The sequence below is a fragment of the Mirounga angustirostris genome, unplaced genomic scaffold (genome assembly GCF_029215605.1).
Source record: "Mirounga angustirostris isolate CCGP_5_RB_7025 unplaced genomic scaffold, mMirAng1.0.hap1 SCAF_5, whole genome shotgun sequence".
NCBI lineage: Eukaryota > Metazoa > Chordata > Mammalia > Carnivora > Phocidae > Mirounga > Mirounga angustirostris.
In genome coordinates, this window is record NW_026991713.1 from 50,699,667 (window position 1) to 50,717,269 (window position 17,603).

At 37.3% G+C, this 17,603-nt stretch overlaps 1 protein-coding gene across 4 annotated transcripts in view; it reads right to left on the reverse strand.

Moving 5' to 3' along the window:
• Positions 1 to 17,603, reverse strand: part of MSRB3 (methionine sulfoxide reductase B3) — a 166,648-nt gene that overhangs the window by 111,671 nt on the left and 37,374 nt on the right. For all 4 annotated transcript variants that reach the window (XM_064590947.1, XM_064590949.1, XM_045873035.3 and 1 more), the window contains exons 3-4: positions 6,407 to 6,515; positions 4,688 to 4,765 (exon numbers count right to left, since the gene is read on the reverse strand). In XM_064590947.1, the coding sequence (XP_064447017.1) occupies positions 4,688 to 4,765; positions 6,407 to 6,515 (187 nt within the window). The remainder of the gene's footprint in view (positions 1 to 4,687; positions 4,766 to 6,406; positions 6,516 to 17,603) is intronic.

Here is a 17,603-nt window from a genome sequence, read left to right on the forward strand (position 1 = left end):
GCTACTGACTTACTCAAAATTTCTCCATAATCTATCCCACAAAGTTCAGACATGAATCAAATCAACAAACAAATATTTAGCGATTATTTTTTTGGTTTTTTGTTTGTTTGTTTGTTTTTTAGAGAGAGAGAGAGCACAAGAGCAGAGGGGAGGGGCAGAGGGAGAGGGAGAGAGAACCTTAAGCAGGCTCCATGCTCAGCACAGATCTCACCACCCTGAGATCATGACCTGAGCCGAAATCCAGAGTCGGACACTTAGCTGACCAAGCCACCCAGGTGCCCCACCACATGAAAACATTTCTCACAGGCACATCCAGATAGACACTAGCATTATTTTTCCATATTTTATAAGTGTTTATTCTGTTCTTATCACTGCAACAAAACTATAAGTACTTTAAGGGAAAATAGTTCATAAATATATTTTATTTGTTCCACAACACCCGGCAAAGTGTTAGCCAAAGCAAAATATAAGTGGTCAAAAATACATTCTGAATTACATTATTTCGCCAAAGCCTTCTCTCGTTTATCTGATGTGCAATAAATTCATTTTATGAAATTTTATAAGTTCAAATAACCAGAGGAGAGAACATTCTTACCTCTGTCAGTTAATTTACTAACTGAAACTCAGTAGTGCCATATGAGAAATAAACTAGGTTGGTAGAATTTGTGATTGTGAAGAAAATGTGAACCATGGAATAAATTACGCATTTGGTTTATAAGCAGCCTGTGAATAAGGTTCTTGTACTTGGTCAGCAGTAAGAAAGCAGCATATCGTTGAAAGGGAATGTATTCAGGGTAGATTACAAGTTTGAAAATGAAATGAGAATAATTGAATGGCCTTTTTTAAAGGAAATATTATGTATATAGACATCAATCAAGTGAAAGAAGAAGATTATACACATACGTGAATGTACGCACGCACACACACAACACAATGAGCACTGGTAACAGACAGAGCAGTTGGGAAACCACATTTTCACACTGCTAATGATTAGGCATTTTCAAATTCAGCACTTCTTTCTTACCTCATCTTATTTCTTATCTGTTTCCCTCCCACTATTATTTCTCATATTGTTACTCTATTTTGTCTTTTCTGCCTAATTTTCTTCCCTTATTCCCTGCTTTCGAACAAAAACCCCTCACACTTTCTCACTCAACAGTCACACACACACACCTCGACTGTTCCCTGCACTTTGTGTTCAAAGTGTGAAACCAACTATCTCAAGAAGGTAGCTCATAGTGATGCCATTCACTCAACTGGTAGTGGCTTTCAAACTTTTGCTCATAAAACCTAAAAGAATTTTGGGGGGAATATATATATAAAAAATATATATAGTAATATAATAAAATATATATAAAATATTTATATATATACACACACATATATACATACATACATACATACATTCTGGGCTTTTTGTCAATTTATTGCCTCCCCTCTCCTCTAGCCTTGTCTGCTTTGCTAAAACGGAGCTGGGACCCTGAAATATTTTTTTTTTTCTTCATCAGCTAACACGGTATTAAACTTTGTCAGCAGAGGGCACAGGAGGAAAACTGGGGAAGAAAAAGGGGTCCCCTTCCTGGTTTCAGTATGCTGACTCAACAGGCTCCTGCAGGGCTCGGAGCTTCTCCAGCGGCTGGCTTCTGCGGCGCCCCAAGCCGCTCTGCCCCTAGGCCCTTGCTCCGCGGGCCGCTTCTCCCGTGCCAGGCTGCCGCAGTATGAACGTCTCCAGCCCCGGCCTCCGCAGTGCACTCCCTGGCGACAGGCTCCCTGGTGACAGCCTCCTCCAGCACAAGCGGCCTCTCCAGGGCCAGCTAGTGCCTGCGGTGCCAGGAATCAGCAGCACCTGGCAGGAGGCGGCTCCCCCGGCCACCCCAGCCCGCCACCCCCGCTCCTCGGCCACTCCGGTACTTTTGTAGTGGAATGCCCGTAGTGAGACACCTCCCTCTAAACGGCTTTCCCCAGCACCGCAGAGGGGAGATTTCCAGCAAATTCCAGAAGGTGCATTTCCAGAAAGTGGCCCAGGCATGGGTCCCCGCAGTGACTTCACTGCTGTTCAGTGAGGTTCAGCCCCGCCCTCTCCAGCAAGACCCAGACCTCAGCCCCTGGGAGGGGTACTCAGGGGGCGCTTCGCCCTGGGCTCTACCTCAGCCCTAGGGGTCATGATTGCTTCTTATATTCTTCAGAATTTCTATTTACTCTCTTCTAGCCAATCCCTCATTACCATAATCGTCTGTTAAGGGTCGTAATTCTTTACATTATACTTTCCTGTTCAAATTACTGTGTGGTGTCTGTATCCAGATTATGTGCTGACTGATACATACTCCCTTATATATTTTAAAGTAACCACTAAAATTTCTTATCAAAATTTAAATAATTGAAAAAAAATAATTGAATTTTCTGGTGTTCTGTAAATAGATTACATGTTTAAAATACGTTTTTGTCAAAACCTTGGAGCTATACATTTAGGTCATTTAATGAATGGAGAAGTCCACCCTATAACCTCATTTGCAAAAGGAGTCCTCTCTGTCATATCTATCAACCAAATGAAACTGTCAAAAAGAAAAAGACTTTCATTTTTAAAATTTAAATAAATATCTGGATACATATCCTCATGACAACAGGAGACCAGTAGAAAACGGATGGAAAGATGGATAAGCAGATAGCAGGCAGGCCAACTGAGTCTTACCAAGATGAAATATTATTTCAATATTTTTTTACCGGTTCAATATTTTTCAATATTTTTTTTTGGCTTTGCTTTCCTGGGTTTCCCCTTCAGGAGTAATGCATTCTTGAACTGTCATTTTGCTTGATGCCTTAGAGATTTTATCCCAGGATAATAAATCATAGTAGGATTTGGAATGAGTGAAAAGGTATGACATCTTCTGTAAACAGGATAATGATAGAGGAGATAGGAAGAAAGAGGTGAGCGACCACAGACTCTCTCAGACACATCAGTGTCAGGGAAGCATACATATAGAAGCTGAGGACCAGAAAATTGATTCCCTCAAAACTGCCCATGCCCTGTGGCCCCTGGAAAGTCTTGATGGACACCCAAGGTACAGTTTCTCCATTCTGAAGACAGCAGCACTGGACCAATGAACGAATGAAATCTACAATAAAGGCTAAAGCATTTCCACCACTAAAATTGACAAGAAACCAAGGAACGAAAAGCATACAATTTAAAAATGGGGGGGGGGGAATAGAATAAAAATATTAAACCATATTCCTTAGAAACTTAGAAAATAAAAGCTTTCCCTATAAGAATGCTGCAGGAAATTGACACAATATCACCTCAAATATGAAACTCCCTGAATCTCACCAGTACCTATGTTTAAACAAAGGTCTTGCTTTTTAGTATTTGTCACTCAAAATCTCACATGGGTTAAATCCTTCATTTACAGTGGTTCTGTTTCTTATTTAAAACAATAAGTTTTCCTTAGATCCACTACTTTTCTGAATCACGTGATGGGGAAAGAGATGGAGAATCTTAAACAAAAGGCAAAGGGGATGTGGCCAATTTTTTCCATTTGGGATATTAACAAGTTTAACATGGCTCAGCAACTATCTTAAGTGTTATATCAACTATTATGACACAAGCTAAAAGTGTTGAAATATAAGGACGTGTGTTTTCTGAGAGGAAATGGGTGACAATTTGAAGGGCTGGTTTTTTTTAACATGAAGAATAAATACGTAAGAATTCAGAACAGATTCTCAACCAACACTAATGTGCAATAAGGTTTATGCAAGTTAAGAAAGGTTTTAAACTTCTAAAAAATTTCAAGGAAACTACGGTTTCCCGTTATTTCTGGAAAATCTGTAAATGCTAGTGTTTTAAAAGGGAAACATTTATGGAGAGATATTAAGTATGTTTCACATGCTACATGTATCAGATTCTTGTTTGTTCATTTCCCCTTAGAAATTTGTAATTCTGCTTTAAATAAATGACATTTACTCTCAATTAAGGCTTCTGTCTTTTCATTCCCCTAAATATGCATCCCCATGGGAAGTACAGGGCTTCCAGGATTTTTCTACACCTAGATAAGTAAATTTTGGTAAAGACTTTCCTTTCCCGAATAAGATCCATAATCTACACTGTCTGAATTGACTATTTTGGTGAAAAAGTCTATATACTGCTTGTTTTATAGTACACTATTGGGATCCTTAAAATAAAGGTAATTTGCTTACATATGTGTAACTATCAACTATAATACCCATGCTACTTTCAATACTATTGCACTTCCTTGCAGAAATATGAATAATCAACTTGGTAGATATTATTCAATCTGAAGGATGCACATGAAGAACTTTTACTATGGCCCAATAAATGAATTTAGGGCCATCACTTGATAAACGAAAAATCAATAAATACATTAACATTTCTATGCCCACCAAAATCTCTCTCATAGCTCTTCTAAGCACCATGGTTAATTATGATGAGCAAGTTAACGTCAGGTATTTCAAAGATCCAAACAGTGCAAAGTTAGCCAGTCTACCAAACTGGTAATTTATCATGAAAGTCAATAATTACTTTTGTGGAGAGAAAATAGAAATAATAGAAATAAGAAAATTTAGTAGCATAAAGATTCTTTTTTTTAGTAGTATAAAGATTCTAAAGTGAATGAGCAATAACTAGTTTGTTGCCATCTGTGATATTTCCATATCCCTGGGTTTTTAACATACTTACTTGAACAACGGAGTTCCACAAACAACACATTTATATATTCCAGGATCTTTGTGATGTGTATATTCTCCTTCAAAGGCACTGATAAACAAAAAACAGAGCATTAAAAAAATTAAAGTTAGTATTATTTCTTATAGAATGTATTTGCTTAAAATATACTTTTCTATTAAATACTCCAAGGGCTTTTTGTCCTAAGAGGAGAACAGACCAAACATTTGGAAATCTGAACATTACTAATATATTTCAAATCTATATAATAAAATGTGCGTATAACTACTCCAAAGTAGGGCAGGTTAAAAAAAAAAAGATCAAGCCACCTAATTATGTAATGCTTAGAAAAAAATTTTTCCTATTCAAAAAAAAAAAAACAAAACAAAATCCTTGTAATTCAGATTTGCAGGGGGGAAAAAAAAAACCATTACTACATAAGATTTCTGCGTACTCTACAGTGTCCAAGAGTGTATACCCAAAAATGCAGAAGGGTCCAAGACTTCAAGCGGAAGGAGGCTTATTTTTTGGTTTGAAAAGGAATATTGCAGCTTTAAGGGAATATTTTTCTAAGTTAACAATCTTAAAGGCTAGGAGGTCATTCAGCTAATACAAATCAGCTGTGCTAGCCCAACAAAAAGTCTATGTGCTCTGCAGCTTGTTTTTATTATTCTTTCACCCTCTTTATGAGGTCCAATTTTTTTATAAACAGAATTTTTAAGAATGACCTAATCTCTAGTTGTTTGTGTGCATTAAATCATTTTGCTAGTCATGTACCCAACAGGACGGGTAGAGGTCCTCCTGGGCTGAGGCTGAAGGCCACCACCGGCTCACTGTGTGGTGAGAGTAGACGTTGTCAGAGATTCAACGTTCGGTAAATTCGGTAAACAGTATATACTGCGACAGGAGGAGAGTGTTGCCTATTAACAAGGCCCCCATGTGTGGTAAAGAACTCTTTCAGTTCATGAATGAAAACAAGAAGTTACATCATTAATAAATTTGGATCAGAGGTAAGTTACAGCCTCATGCCAGCCCCCATGGTATAAATTAAACAGCAAAATGGTTGGACCGTGGCAGGTTACCTTTGAGCTGGAATCAGCTGAGAGAGACTTTATTCACTAAAAACGTCTTGGAAGTGAACAAACTCTTTTTTCAGGACTTAGGGCGAACCTCCAAGGACCAAAGCCATGTGAGGGCAGTTATTGAAAATTTTTGACATTCCGACCACAAATGAGCCAATAAATACTTTCTCCACATGCGCTTCAAAAAGAAATTGGAGTGGGGTCCAAAGGAACTAAATTATGCTCCCTTCTTTTTGCAGCCAAAACGTCTATACTTACAATGGCCACCTTCAAAATTTCAGCATCCTGGCACAGCGCCATGTCCCTCATGGTTTTGCTTACTGTGATGTCTTCCCCAAAAATGTACCTAAATCGCGATTACTTCCACACATTTTGTAGTAAACTAAAAACAGGCCCTTAATAAAAGCCTTGTGATTTTACATAAGATAGAGTGTTCATTAAATGGGGGAAAGAATAAATAAAACTTAGTCTTAACCTAAACAATACCATTTTCAACCTTTTCAAGGATACTAATTTGTAGATTTTAGCAAATAAGTGTAGAATTCTTTAAATTAAATGGCAAGGGAAAGGATTCAGAGCCGTGGGGGATGGGAGGGGGTGGGAAGGCAAAGAAAACTAGTTCTTAATGACTTTTTCTTACAGCTCATCTTACCTTTCGGTCCCTTTCTCCTGAGTGACATGGTACTGCAGGGGTGTTAGTCGCTTCCTTAGTTCCTGCTGGGAGAAGACCACCTTACAGTTCTTTTTATCCCTACATGACCCTGGAAAGAGAGAGGATATGGGAGAAGGAGTCTTTTTAGTTTGAATCCTAAATACTTGCTTTGGCTGGCCGCCACCGCCCAGCTTCTGCAGTCACTTGTCAACCACTAGACCAGTCCCTGATGCACCAAACCTATCTGAACTGCAGCTGACTAGTTCTCTCAGTTTGAAGAGAATCTTTCTCAAGATACAGGAGCTCCCACTGGAGCACTGACAAGGTGCCACAGCCAAAGATGCCAACATGGGATGGGAACAACTCACTGAACATTCCCAAAGATGGTAGCACATCCTCTATGTCTCCTAACACCAGGAAATCCTTTTCTTCAAAGAAATTCAAAAAGCATAACCCTGTTTATAAACATTTACACTGTATGTGTATAAGATGATGGGCATATTATGCTAAGTAATAATTCCCCATTCAATAATTTTGCAACTTAGCAGAATAGCTTGACACCACCATTCCGTTTCTATTCTGGGCCATTTAAATGGCAGCCAATTTTTTTAAACCCTAAAGATGCATTTTTCCATAACTAGGAATTTGTCCTTCTCTGTGATTCTGTCAGCCACTTCACTAGGCTCTGTAGAGTCCTTAAAAACAAATGTCTTTAAAGACTGTATCTTACAATGTTAAACAGGCAGCAAGAAAGGCTTTAATAGACTCCAGAAGAAGGTTTTACACTAATGTAGATTCAATAAGTTCCAAAGAAAAGGTGAGAAAAATAGGGGCAGGGGGAAGACAAAGAGAAGAAGTAAAGGGAATGTGATTTTACTTAGAGACCTACAGTCTTCTTTTTGCAAAGTATATCTAGGAAGACTTCACTGATTAAGTGTATTCAAATGGCGAAATAATTTTAATGTGATTGTAATAACAATGGCAGCTTTTATTTCAACCTATACAGACTGCAGTAAAATGTTCAGACAACACCTGTTTATACGTGGTATTTTATTTTACCTACGCAAATGATTGAAAAGAAATATAACTCCGAGACAGGGCAACCCTTACTCACTGCAGTAGAATTGCCTTTTTTTTTTTTTTTTTTTTTTGCCATTCATCACAGTGGGAAAGGGGCCTGCAGTTGGCCCTAGGTGCAAAAATCTCTTACCACGTTTTGAAATTACTAAAAGAAAGCTTGCTTCATCCCCTGAATACTAAACTCAACTTCCTCTGAAATGAAAAGAACTCTGATTAAAATAGAAATGCTCCCTGTGTCTTTTACTGTTAAGTCACCTGATGTCACAGTATGTGAGGTCACTGAAATGAAACCAGGAAAAAAAATGACTAACCGGTTCCCCTGATTGTGGGATTGAAGAAGCATATCAGCTTCCAGGATCAGGGCCACCAAGATAGAGCGGCTGATTCTCGATGAGAAAATACAGAGTCAGGAAGATAGCTAACCAGAGCCAAATAGAAAGCCGCACCTTGCTGCAGGCCTGTGGGCTGTCAAACAGCGCCTCTCCTGACCTTCCACAGAGCGGACGGGCATATCGCTGATGGTGTGTGGCTCTCTCATCTCAGTGGAACCCATATTACACTAGGCTTTCTCCAAACACCTACTACTTACACTTTTAATCTTTTCCGAGGGGCAGATGAGAAATGTTTGTCCTGTCAGAGCAAGCCTCTCCAGAGCCTGAACGCAGAACTGCTCTTTGTTACCTCTCAGTTGACTGTCATAACCGAGTTCCTGCTCCGTCCACTGTAGGCTTCTTAAAAGCTATCTTTTTGTTTTTATTTCTCAATTAGTTGGGAGGGTTGTATCTCTGTTGATTTTGCCCAAAAAGATTCATTAATTGCCAATTTAACGCGACAGAATCTCCGAGTTAAAAGTATTCTTTCCCCTGGCATGGATAATTAAAACCTGTACAATTAGAATTAAACGATTCTGTCCAAAATATTTTTGTTGATCTATGTTCATTCATACAAAAAGACCAATTGTGTTCCCAAAATTGAGAGAACTAAGCTACCCATCTGTATGTCATTTAGCATAAGAGAAGCAACTGCAGGTTTAAATTACACGGTATTGGGTTGCAATTTCCTAACATTGGATGCTTTTCTGCTTTTTTACCTTGAGTCATTTACTAAGGAGTGTTCATAAAAAGTAGCTTAAAGCACAGATGCTTGCAAATCGTTTAGGCAAAGATGTTTCTCTCTTTTTCATTCTCCCTCTCTCAAAAATCTCTCTTTTCTGAAGAAAGAGAATAAAATTGTTGGTCAGTATTGACGAACCACGTTAAGTATTTGTACAGAGAGAAAAGGTAAAATTGAAAACATCTGATTGAAGTAAATATGACAAACATAAAAGCTTTCCTGGTGAATGAAGGGTATTGAGGAGACTTTATTTCATAGATTAGAAATTACTTTTGATCTAAACATTCTTAAAAACAGATTGTTTTTCCACCACGAACCATCTCATTAACTGTGCTACAGAGACCTCGTTTTCATGGCAAGCTTTGAAAGAGTGCTGTGCTCTTTTGTCAGACTCCGTCTTATCTGGGAGGGGGATAAAGATTTCAGTCCAGCTTTCTTTGTTTGTCTTTCAAGAACCACTAAAGCAGTATTCACACAAATTTTGTAGGAATGTGCCCTATGTCAGAGCCTACAAATTATTTGGTTTTGGTGCACTTAAAGGTCATCTTCCAAATTAGCAAAATGTTCCTATATCCTGGCTTTTCAACCTTAAATATAAATATTGTTTCCTACCTCTAAGTGAGGTTTTTTTTTTTTTCTTTAAGAAATGCTAGTGCTTATTAAAAGTTGTCGAACTTTGTACATTTTTCTTCTCTGGTTATACCATATTCTCAAATAATTAGGCTTTTAAAGTGTACCTAATAGCAAAAGGAAGTATATGTAGACTAGAAACAACTATTGTGATTTTATATTAAACAACCCAATGAGCAGTCAGTCAGATTTTAATAAATTTCTTGCCACATAGTTTAATAATATACTTCCTGGACAACTGAAAGTTATACTATTACATTAGCTCTTCTAGCGTCATAACCCAAAACTGACATATATAAACACAGAAAGGCTTCTCTTTTGTCTCTGATTTCCCTTCTCCCTCTCAGACTCACTTTTCTAAAGTTATATGGTGCCACTGTTAATTTTGAAGAAATAATTTCATTTTGAAATTCTAGAATAATTCACTGGATGGTTTCCCTTCGCTATCTTCACTTAGGAGCTGTAATTTTCTTATTACACAGGGTAATTTAACATTAGTATTATATGACATCTGTTCAACGACCTCTAAATTGGCTTAGAAGTATGTTAGGGAAAGATTTTTCCCTTTATTTAAATGTTTAATAGAGTGCTTCGAAGGCACAAGTGAGTGTGTGTGTGGATACATGCAACGCAAAGTATGTTTGAGAGAGTGATATGCCCCCTTGGTATCTCATAACACCAGTCTCTACAGAGTAACTTTGGTATAGATAAGATCCATCTTGAACCCCATCCAAGAGTATTTATTTACTGAAATATGCCTAAAGTCTCTTTTTATATTGACGCTTGTTCCATTGAGGCTTGCTTCCTCAAAGCCAGTATTATCTTGAAGCTCCAATGGAAAGCTCTTGCTCTAAGTAGAAACAGACTGACAGCAAGAGTTCATGTTCTGGCTCTGCCTGCTTCCCAGTCATGTGACCTGAGGCAAGTTAGCCTCTCTGACCATGTACGGACAGGTCAGCTCGAAAGATCACAGCAAATCACAAAGATCTAAGTGATCTCAGCAAACACTGTCTGAATAAATGCACTATCACACTATCATTCTGATTACAGTAAACTCTGAAGTTAAAAGTGTAGTTTCAAAGGTAGCCTGGTTAACTATTTCATTGTGCTGCAGTATCCTATTGGTAATCATTTTTCTATAATAATTCCCTTAGGGCAGTATTTTTCTCACAAATTATCTTTTAAAATGATTAAAATAAGAATTAAAAGAAAACTAAAATTTGAGTATTTAACTATGTGCTAGGCACATTTCTAGGCATTTTTACATAACCATGTTTAATCCTCTCAATAATTCTAGGAGGTAGACATCATGCTCATTCTACAGATACAGAAGCTGAGGCTAGGAGAGGTTGTACAATAACTTCCTAAGGACAAACAGTAAATAGATATATCAACTCAAACCCAGGGCTATCTGACTGTAAAGCCCATAGTCATTATATATTCTGAGGACAAATTATGCTAGAGCTTTCTTCTTTCTTCTTAAATTATGCAATAACTTTTAGCTCAAGAACTATTGCTAATGGGGTGCCTGGGTGGCTCAGTCGTTAAGCGTCTGCCTTCGGCTCAGGTCATGTTCCCAGGGTCCTGGGATCGAGCCCTGCATCGGGCTCTCTGCTCCGCGGGAAGTCTGCTTCTCCCTCTCCCACTCCCACTGCTTGTGTTCCCTCTCTCACTGTCTCTCTATCAAATAAATAAATAAAATCTTAAAAAAAAAAAAGAACTATTGCTAACAACTTAAGATAATAAAGGAGAAGAGTAATAATCGCCACAGTACATCCAGAAAAATGAATACATTTGTCTGCTGGCCAATGTCTGTTTTCCCTGTGTTCATTCCTTCAACAGAGGGTCAGTGACAAGGTTCAAATGGGATTCTCACAAAGTCTATAAAACGTTGAAAGGCTTTTTAACTTCCTGTTAAGAAGTAAATCAGATCTGTTACCTAAGTCTTAGAACACTTTTAAGTCATAAATCTTACATTTCATTGTGAAAAATCAAAACAAAACAAGACCTAAAGATCCCATAACTTTAGTTTTGGTCCTAGGATCAGAAAAAACTGAAACTATTAAATATTTTCCCAAGATAATAAATAAATAAAAGATGACAAAACCATCTTGTTTTGCTTCGAGTTTAGTGGGTTTAAACAGTAAAATTCATGTTGAAATAGCTTGCTACTATATTTCAAAGTGGTATACTTGAATTTTCATTACCACTTTGAATTTTCATTTGGTTATTAGTCTGTCATATTGGAAAGCTGAACACTATCCAGATATGATAGTGTTAGAAATTTCTAAATAAGTGGGCATTTATAAAAGCCAAATCTAGTCCATTTTTAGAATAGCATGTAAAATATATTCCATGAACCATTTTTTCATATATGTTTGTTTGTTTTGCATTCCAGTAATTCAATAAAGGTTTGAAAAAAAAAATGCGAAGCACGAGGAAGAAAAGCTTTCATGCCTGTAGAAGCATACCCAATTCTGATTTTTCTCTCAAAGTAGACCTACATAGGAAAAACATTCCCAAGATTAACATGCAATCTAAGATGTCATGACACTTTTGCCTCAATACTGTGGCTTCCATGAGACTAGGGTTGCAGGGCTTACTTACAGGACCATTGATCCAACATTTTTTTCTTACTGTTTTCTAAAGGCAACGAAAGTGTTGAAGGTTTACAGAGTGCCAGGTACTGTGCTAAGTGAAATATAGTCATTCATTCCTTCAAGTAATTATTGAGTACCTATTATATGCTGGCATTATTCTAAGTACTTAGGATATACAAGTAAAACAAAGATCCTGCTTTCATGGAGCTCCTGCGAAAGCAGCCGCGGTGGGGGAAGACAGAAAAAACACAATGAAGGGGCGCCTGGGTGGCTCGGTCGTTAAGCGTCTGCCTTCGGCTCAGGTCATGGTCCCAGGGTCCTGGGATTGAGCCCCACATCGGGCTCCCTGCTCTGCGGGAAGCCTGCTTCTCCCACTCCCCCTGCTTGTGTTCCCTCTCTCACTGCCGCTCTCTGTCAAATAAATAAAATCTTTAAAAAAAAAAAAAAACACAATGAAAATAAGTAAGTAAATTAGGTAGCCTCTTAGAAGGGAATAAGTACACAGGAAGGAAAAAGGCAAAACTGAGCAGAGCAAAGAAGATTTGGAATGCCAGAAGTTAAGGGTTGTAACCTTAAATATGGTCAAAGTAGGGCTCACTGAGAAGGCAACATTGGACAAAGCCTTGAAGCTAGAGAGGAAGTTGGTTGTACTGATATCCAAAAGAGGTGCTTTCTAAACACAGAGAGGATATGGCCAATGCAAGAGATGAGTACACTAAGTTCACGCTCCAGTGGTAGGAGACGGAGACAGGGAACTGCCACACGCGTGCCAAAACCTGAACGTGAATGGGGCAGAAAGCAACAATTTAAACATGCGAAGAATAGGTTTTTAAACCAGGAAATTTATAATTATATATCTTAGTACAGACATTGTTTGGCATTACTTTTTAACTGCCAAGAGAAATGTTAGGGAATATCTTTTTAGCAATGTTCTATCCTCAAAATAGCTCTCAGAGAGTATCTGACTGGCTGAACTTTGAACCCAGAATCAGAGGGCAGTCCCTGCTAACTTGCTCTGTGTAATTAATGTCATCCCTTTCAGACTACGGATTATCATTCCCAACCTGGAGTCACGTGTAAGAGGATACTCAATAGATGTTTTTCAGTGATAAATTTTTGATGGACCCAGAGAGCAAAATCCTTTGGCCAAATGATGTTTTTACCCTTCTGGAACAAGCCAGTCACTCTTCCCTGCAGAGTGCTCTTGTAGGTGATGTCAGGGAATATCCATAACTAAAGAAAGTTTAAAATTTGTACCTCAACCTGGTTTCCATGTTTTAAAAACATTCTTAGTTTTTACATTTACGTTCAGTTTCATTTCAATCATCCCCCAAGTCCTAAATATAACACAAAGAAAATAAAACTCCAGGTCTTAGGAACCAGAAAGCAAGACAATTGTTTCTTCCTAAACACTTTTTTTCTTTTCTTATGTGAGAAAAATCATATCTTTGTCATAGTAATTATCCCATTTCATGATATCCCATTTCTCAGCTCCACAATTTCTCCTCTTCCAAATCTAAATCCATAACTTGATCCTGGCTGTTTTTACTTTGGTAAGTTTTTCTATTCACCATAAGACAGTTGTACAGATCGGTTTCAGTTATATTCTATTGATGTATGCACAGAGTTCTAATTAACATCAGTGGACATTAGAAGCATGCCAAGGCAACATACCATTTTAAACTTTTTGAATTAAACAAGACCATATGTTTTAGTGGAGCATAGTTGAATGATAAAATTGGTCTCTGGTTTCCATACTGAAGGTTTGAATAGATAAACTGAGAAAATACTTGCAAGCAAATTTTCCTTCCAAGTCTACATACCCAAATAAATTCATCCCTACTCTGATAACTCCTTTCTTCTGTATACCCTTAGTACTAGTACATTTACTCTGTGAGGTACTATTTACATGGGCTAAAATAGCATTTTGCAATTATTCTCAAATGTCTTCAGTTGTTTCCACTTTATTTTCTCAGATTATAAATTCTTTGACAACATAAACTGTTGAGCCTCATATTAACTCATACATCCTACAACTACTTATTAAACATCTACAGTGAATCAAGAACTATGATGAGCTCTGGAAAGTTAAAAACGAGTAAGTCAAGGTTCCTATCCTAGGAGAGCACATATTCTAGCAGGAATGATGTAAGAAAAGCAATCAAAACAATGTGCAGTCACATAGTAAAAGTATATGCAAAATTTTATCAATGAAACATTACATTAACATTAACATTAAGACATTAATATTCTCAAACTTTGCCCATCTAGATTGACTAGGTCCAGTTGTAACTGGAATATGGAAAACTCACATAATTTGTGGAAAGAGCATCTATAGGCTCAGAGGGTTAGAGAAGATTCAAAGAGGGAAGAGAACTTCATCTAGAAAGCTGAGATGTAGTGTGATCAAATGTGTACAATGTCAAGACGGTAAGTATCCAGCTCTGATGAAGGGAATGCAAATGGTCTTCCATGTAAGTGATACCGGCTAACTTACCAAAGTAAGAACAGCCAGATCAAGTTATGGATTTAGATCTGGAAGAGGAGAAATTGCGGAGCTGAGAAATAAGGCAGTTTTAATATTAAGGGGAATGTGTGCAAGCATTTTCTCACTGGAAGTCAATGGGAGTACATTTATTTCCCACAACATCCAAAGCCTATTTAATATGGTTCAAAATTCTAGCCTTTAATAGTAAGTTCTTGTAAGTAGGGAGGCATGACTTTCTTGATAGGAGACGTGGAGAGGTTTACCACTACATGTATCCTGGTGAAACATTCACCTGAATGACTCTGTTAGATAGAAACCACATTTTGCATTTCTTTTACTTGTGTGCCACAAGGAAATTTTTAATTGTTGAAGTCATGTGTAGCAATAATTTTATCAACATTCTTTAAGTATCTAAAAGAACTAGAGTACTTTATCAGCTCTTCAGAATGTAATGCAAATACCAATAGCAGTGATTTTTACATTAATGTGGACCATAAAGCCTAAGTTTAGGGAAATATTTAAAATATGTCTTGATGCAAAAAGCATTTTCTTGCTTGCAAAGCATATGAGTAAAAAGAGAATTTTTAAAGGCACTGCCATCATCAAGTGACAGTAGTGGAAGAGAAAGTCACTTAACTTCAAGTCTATCTGATTGCATGTGAAATGTCTGACAAAGTTGGAGTTCCCTGTTTTTAATTTTTTTTTTTTTTTCTAGTATGGGTCTTCACTAGAACATCATGGCCCATCCAGGGAAAGAAAAAAAAAATTAAAAGCAGACAGGCTCATTTCTATTCTACATTTCACATGCAATCAAAAAGACTTGCAAAAAATAGCTCGCTCTCCCATCCTGCCTCACCCCCTTGGGAGCACAGACTGGAGGGAAGATGAGGGATAACCACCCACAAAAAGGAAGGATAGGATCCCTCACTTAGGGATGCAGAATTTGGTTTAAATGTAACATTAAGAATACTTTACTAGAAAGAAAATAAAATTTATATTGTCTAAGAGCTCAGCTTTGTAAATTTCCAAAATTACATTATCTCCCAAATCAAATTTAAAATCTAAATTAGTTCTAAAACAATGGGCAGAAAACAAACCTGCAATTGCCACTCAATGAATAGCTAAATTTGAGTCTGTATGTTCCAGAAAAATTTGAAAGATTCTGGAGGAAAAAAAGTAAAAATTTTTACATTTTTCTTTATCACCCAGACAACTAAAGAAAAAGCATAGGGCTTCTCCTGAATTATTCAATATTTCCTTGAAAGACAGGGTACATACATATCTTGGTTACCTTTGCACTCCCAGCACCTAGCAATGTACTGGGGCAAGAGTAAGTACTAAGTAAGTATATGCTGTATTTAAATATTTATTCAACTCCCCATTTTAATTATTTGTATTTAAATTTTTTTCTGAAAAGATGTTTTCTAAATGATGCCTTTGGCTATGTTTCTTGGAATTTAATTTAAAAACTGCAACAATAGGGGTACCTGGCTGGCTCAGTTGATGGAGCATGTGACTCTTGATCTCAGGGTTGTACGTTCAAGCCCCACATTGGGTGTAGAGATTACTTAAAAAAATAAAATCTTAAAAAAAAATTGCAACATTAATATTTTAAATCAGCGAAATTAAAAAAAAGAATAAATGATGATAGATTTTTTTTTCTTTACTATTCTGAATCCTCTCTTGATTTCCACATTCAAATCTTCTCTTATAAGCTAGTATTCCATTAAATCTCTGGATTTAAGACTGAGAGATTACCTAATCCAGCATTCCCCAAAATGTAATTTATAAAACACTGGCTCTAATAAACAAAAAAATGCTAACAGGTTGTTCTTGGGAGGGTGGGGGGTGGGGGTGGGTAGAGGGTTGGCAAGAATAAATTTCCACAGTCAAACCATATTGGAAAAGTCAAGGTTACATGGGTTTTTTTAATGAAGATCTTCTCAGATTTTCTTAATATTGATGTGCATTATTAAATATGTGGCATTTCGACACATGATTATTTTATGCTCCACTAGAAGAGTAAAAAGAGCTGCCAATGACACAATATTTTCTCACACAACGGTTTAAACTGTGTCCTCATTACCAAGATGATAAAATGTAAAAACAGAATTTATAAAATATGGTAGTATGCAGTTTCTCAATTTGACAATGGGATCAGTTTTACAGGGTATTAATTAGTGTTCCTCAGGTTATAATTTGGGAAATGAGGAACTTCTAGTCCAAAGCTCTCATGAGTAAACCAAGGCCTAACAAAGTTACTTGACATGGTCACACACCTGGTTAATGAGAGCCAGGCTCTCTTGTCTGCCGCGTTCCTACTTTAATTTATTCATTCATTACATTTCTTTCTTGAACTCATGCTTTGTTGTGCTTTAACATGCCTATCTTTTACTAACCCATGTGCTCACAGTCCATTCCCACCCCCATGCCGCCATCCCCCACCCCTACCACTTCCTGCTAATTACATCTACACATTCCTTCAATATCCTTCAGAAGAACTGTCATTGCTTCAGATCCTATTCCAAGAACCAGTCTGCCATTCTGTGCAGAAAGAAGCACAGTGCTTCTCACTTCTTTTACTCCCTCCCACCATAGGGAAGCAAAGGAGGAAGTGTTTACGTAGAATCATAAAACCGTCAAGTATATAACTTCACCTTATAGATAACAAAATGACTCAGACCCAAAGTGGCCATCTTTCTCACCAGGATATACATTCCTTAAAAACAGAGGCCACATTATTTACAATGTGGCATTATATTGATACATAAGAGGATGCTACTTATTTACACCCATTCATTCATTCCACAAATATTTATTGAACACCTATTCTGTGACAGACAAAATTCTAGTTGCTGAGATGTAGTAGTGAACTAAAGAGGCAAAAAAAAAAAAAAAAAAAAAAAAAAAATCTCTGCCTTTTTGGAGCTTACTTTGCAGGAACCACGGATTTTCCTACATTAGAAATAGATTTTGGCCAATCAAACCCATCACCTTTCCCAGACATATTTAATGTCCCACGCCCTCCTTTTATAATCTTTCCAGCTTATTCCCCCTTAAAGTGGCACAGAATAAATTTCTGGGAAATGTGAGATAATGTTAATACCTAAGGGTTATATCTAACTGTGAAAGATTCGACAAGATTGTTATGTCATTCTTAGTTTACAGATGAAGAACAGGAATAAAAGGCATAAAACAGATTCCTGGGGCCAGAAAGCAAGTTGGTAGTAGAAACAAGCTAGTAAATACAGACTAAGCTTCCAATCTGTTTCTTCATCAATACCAG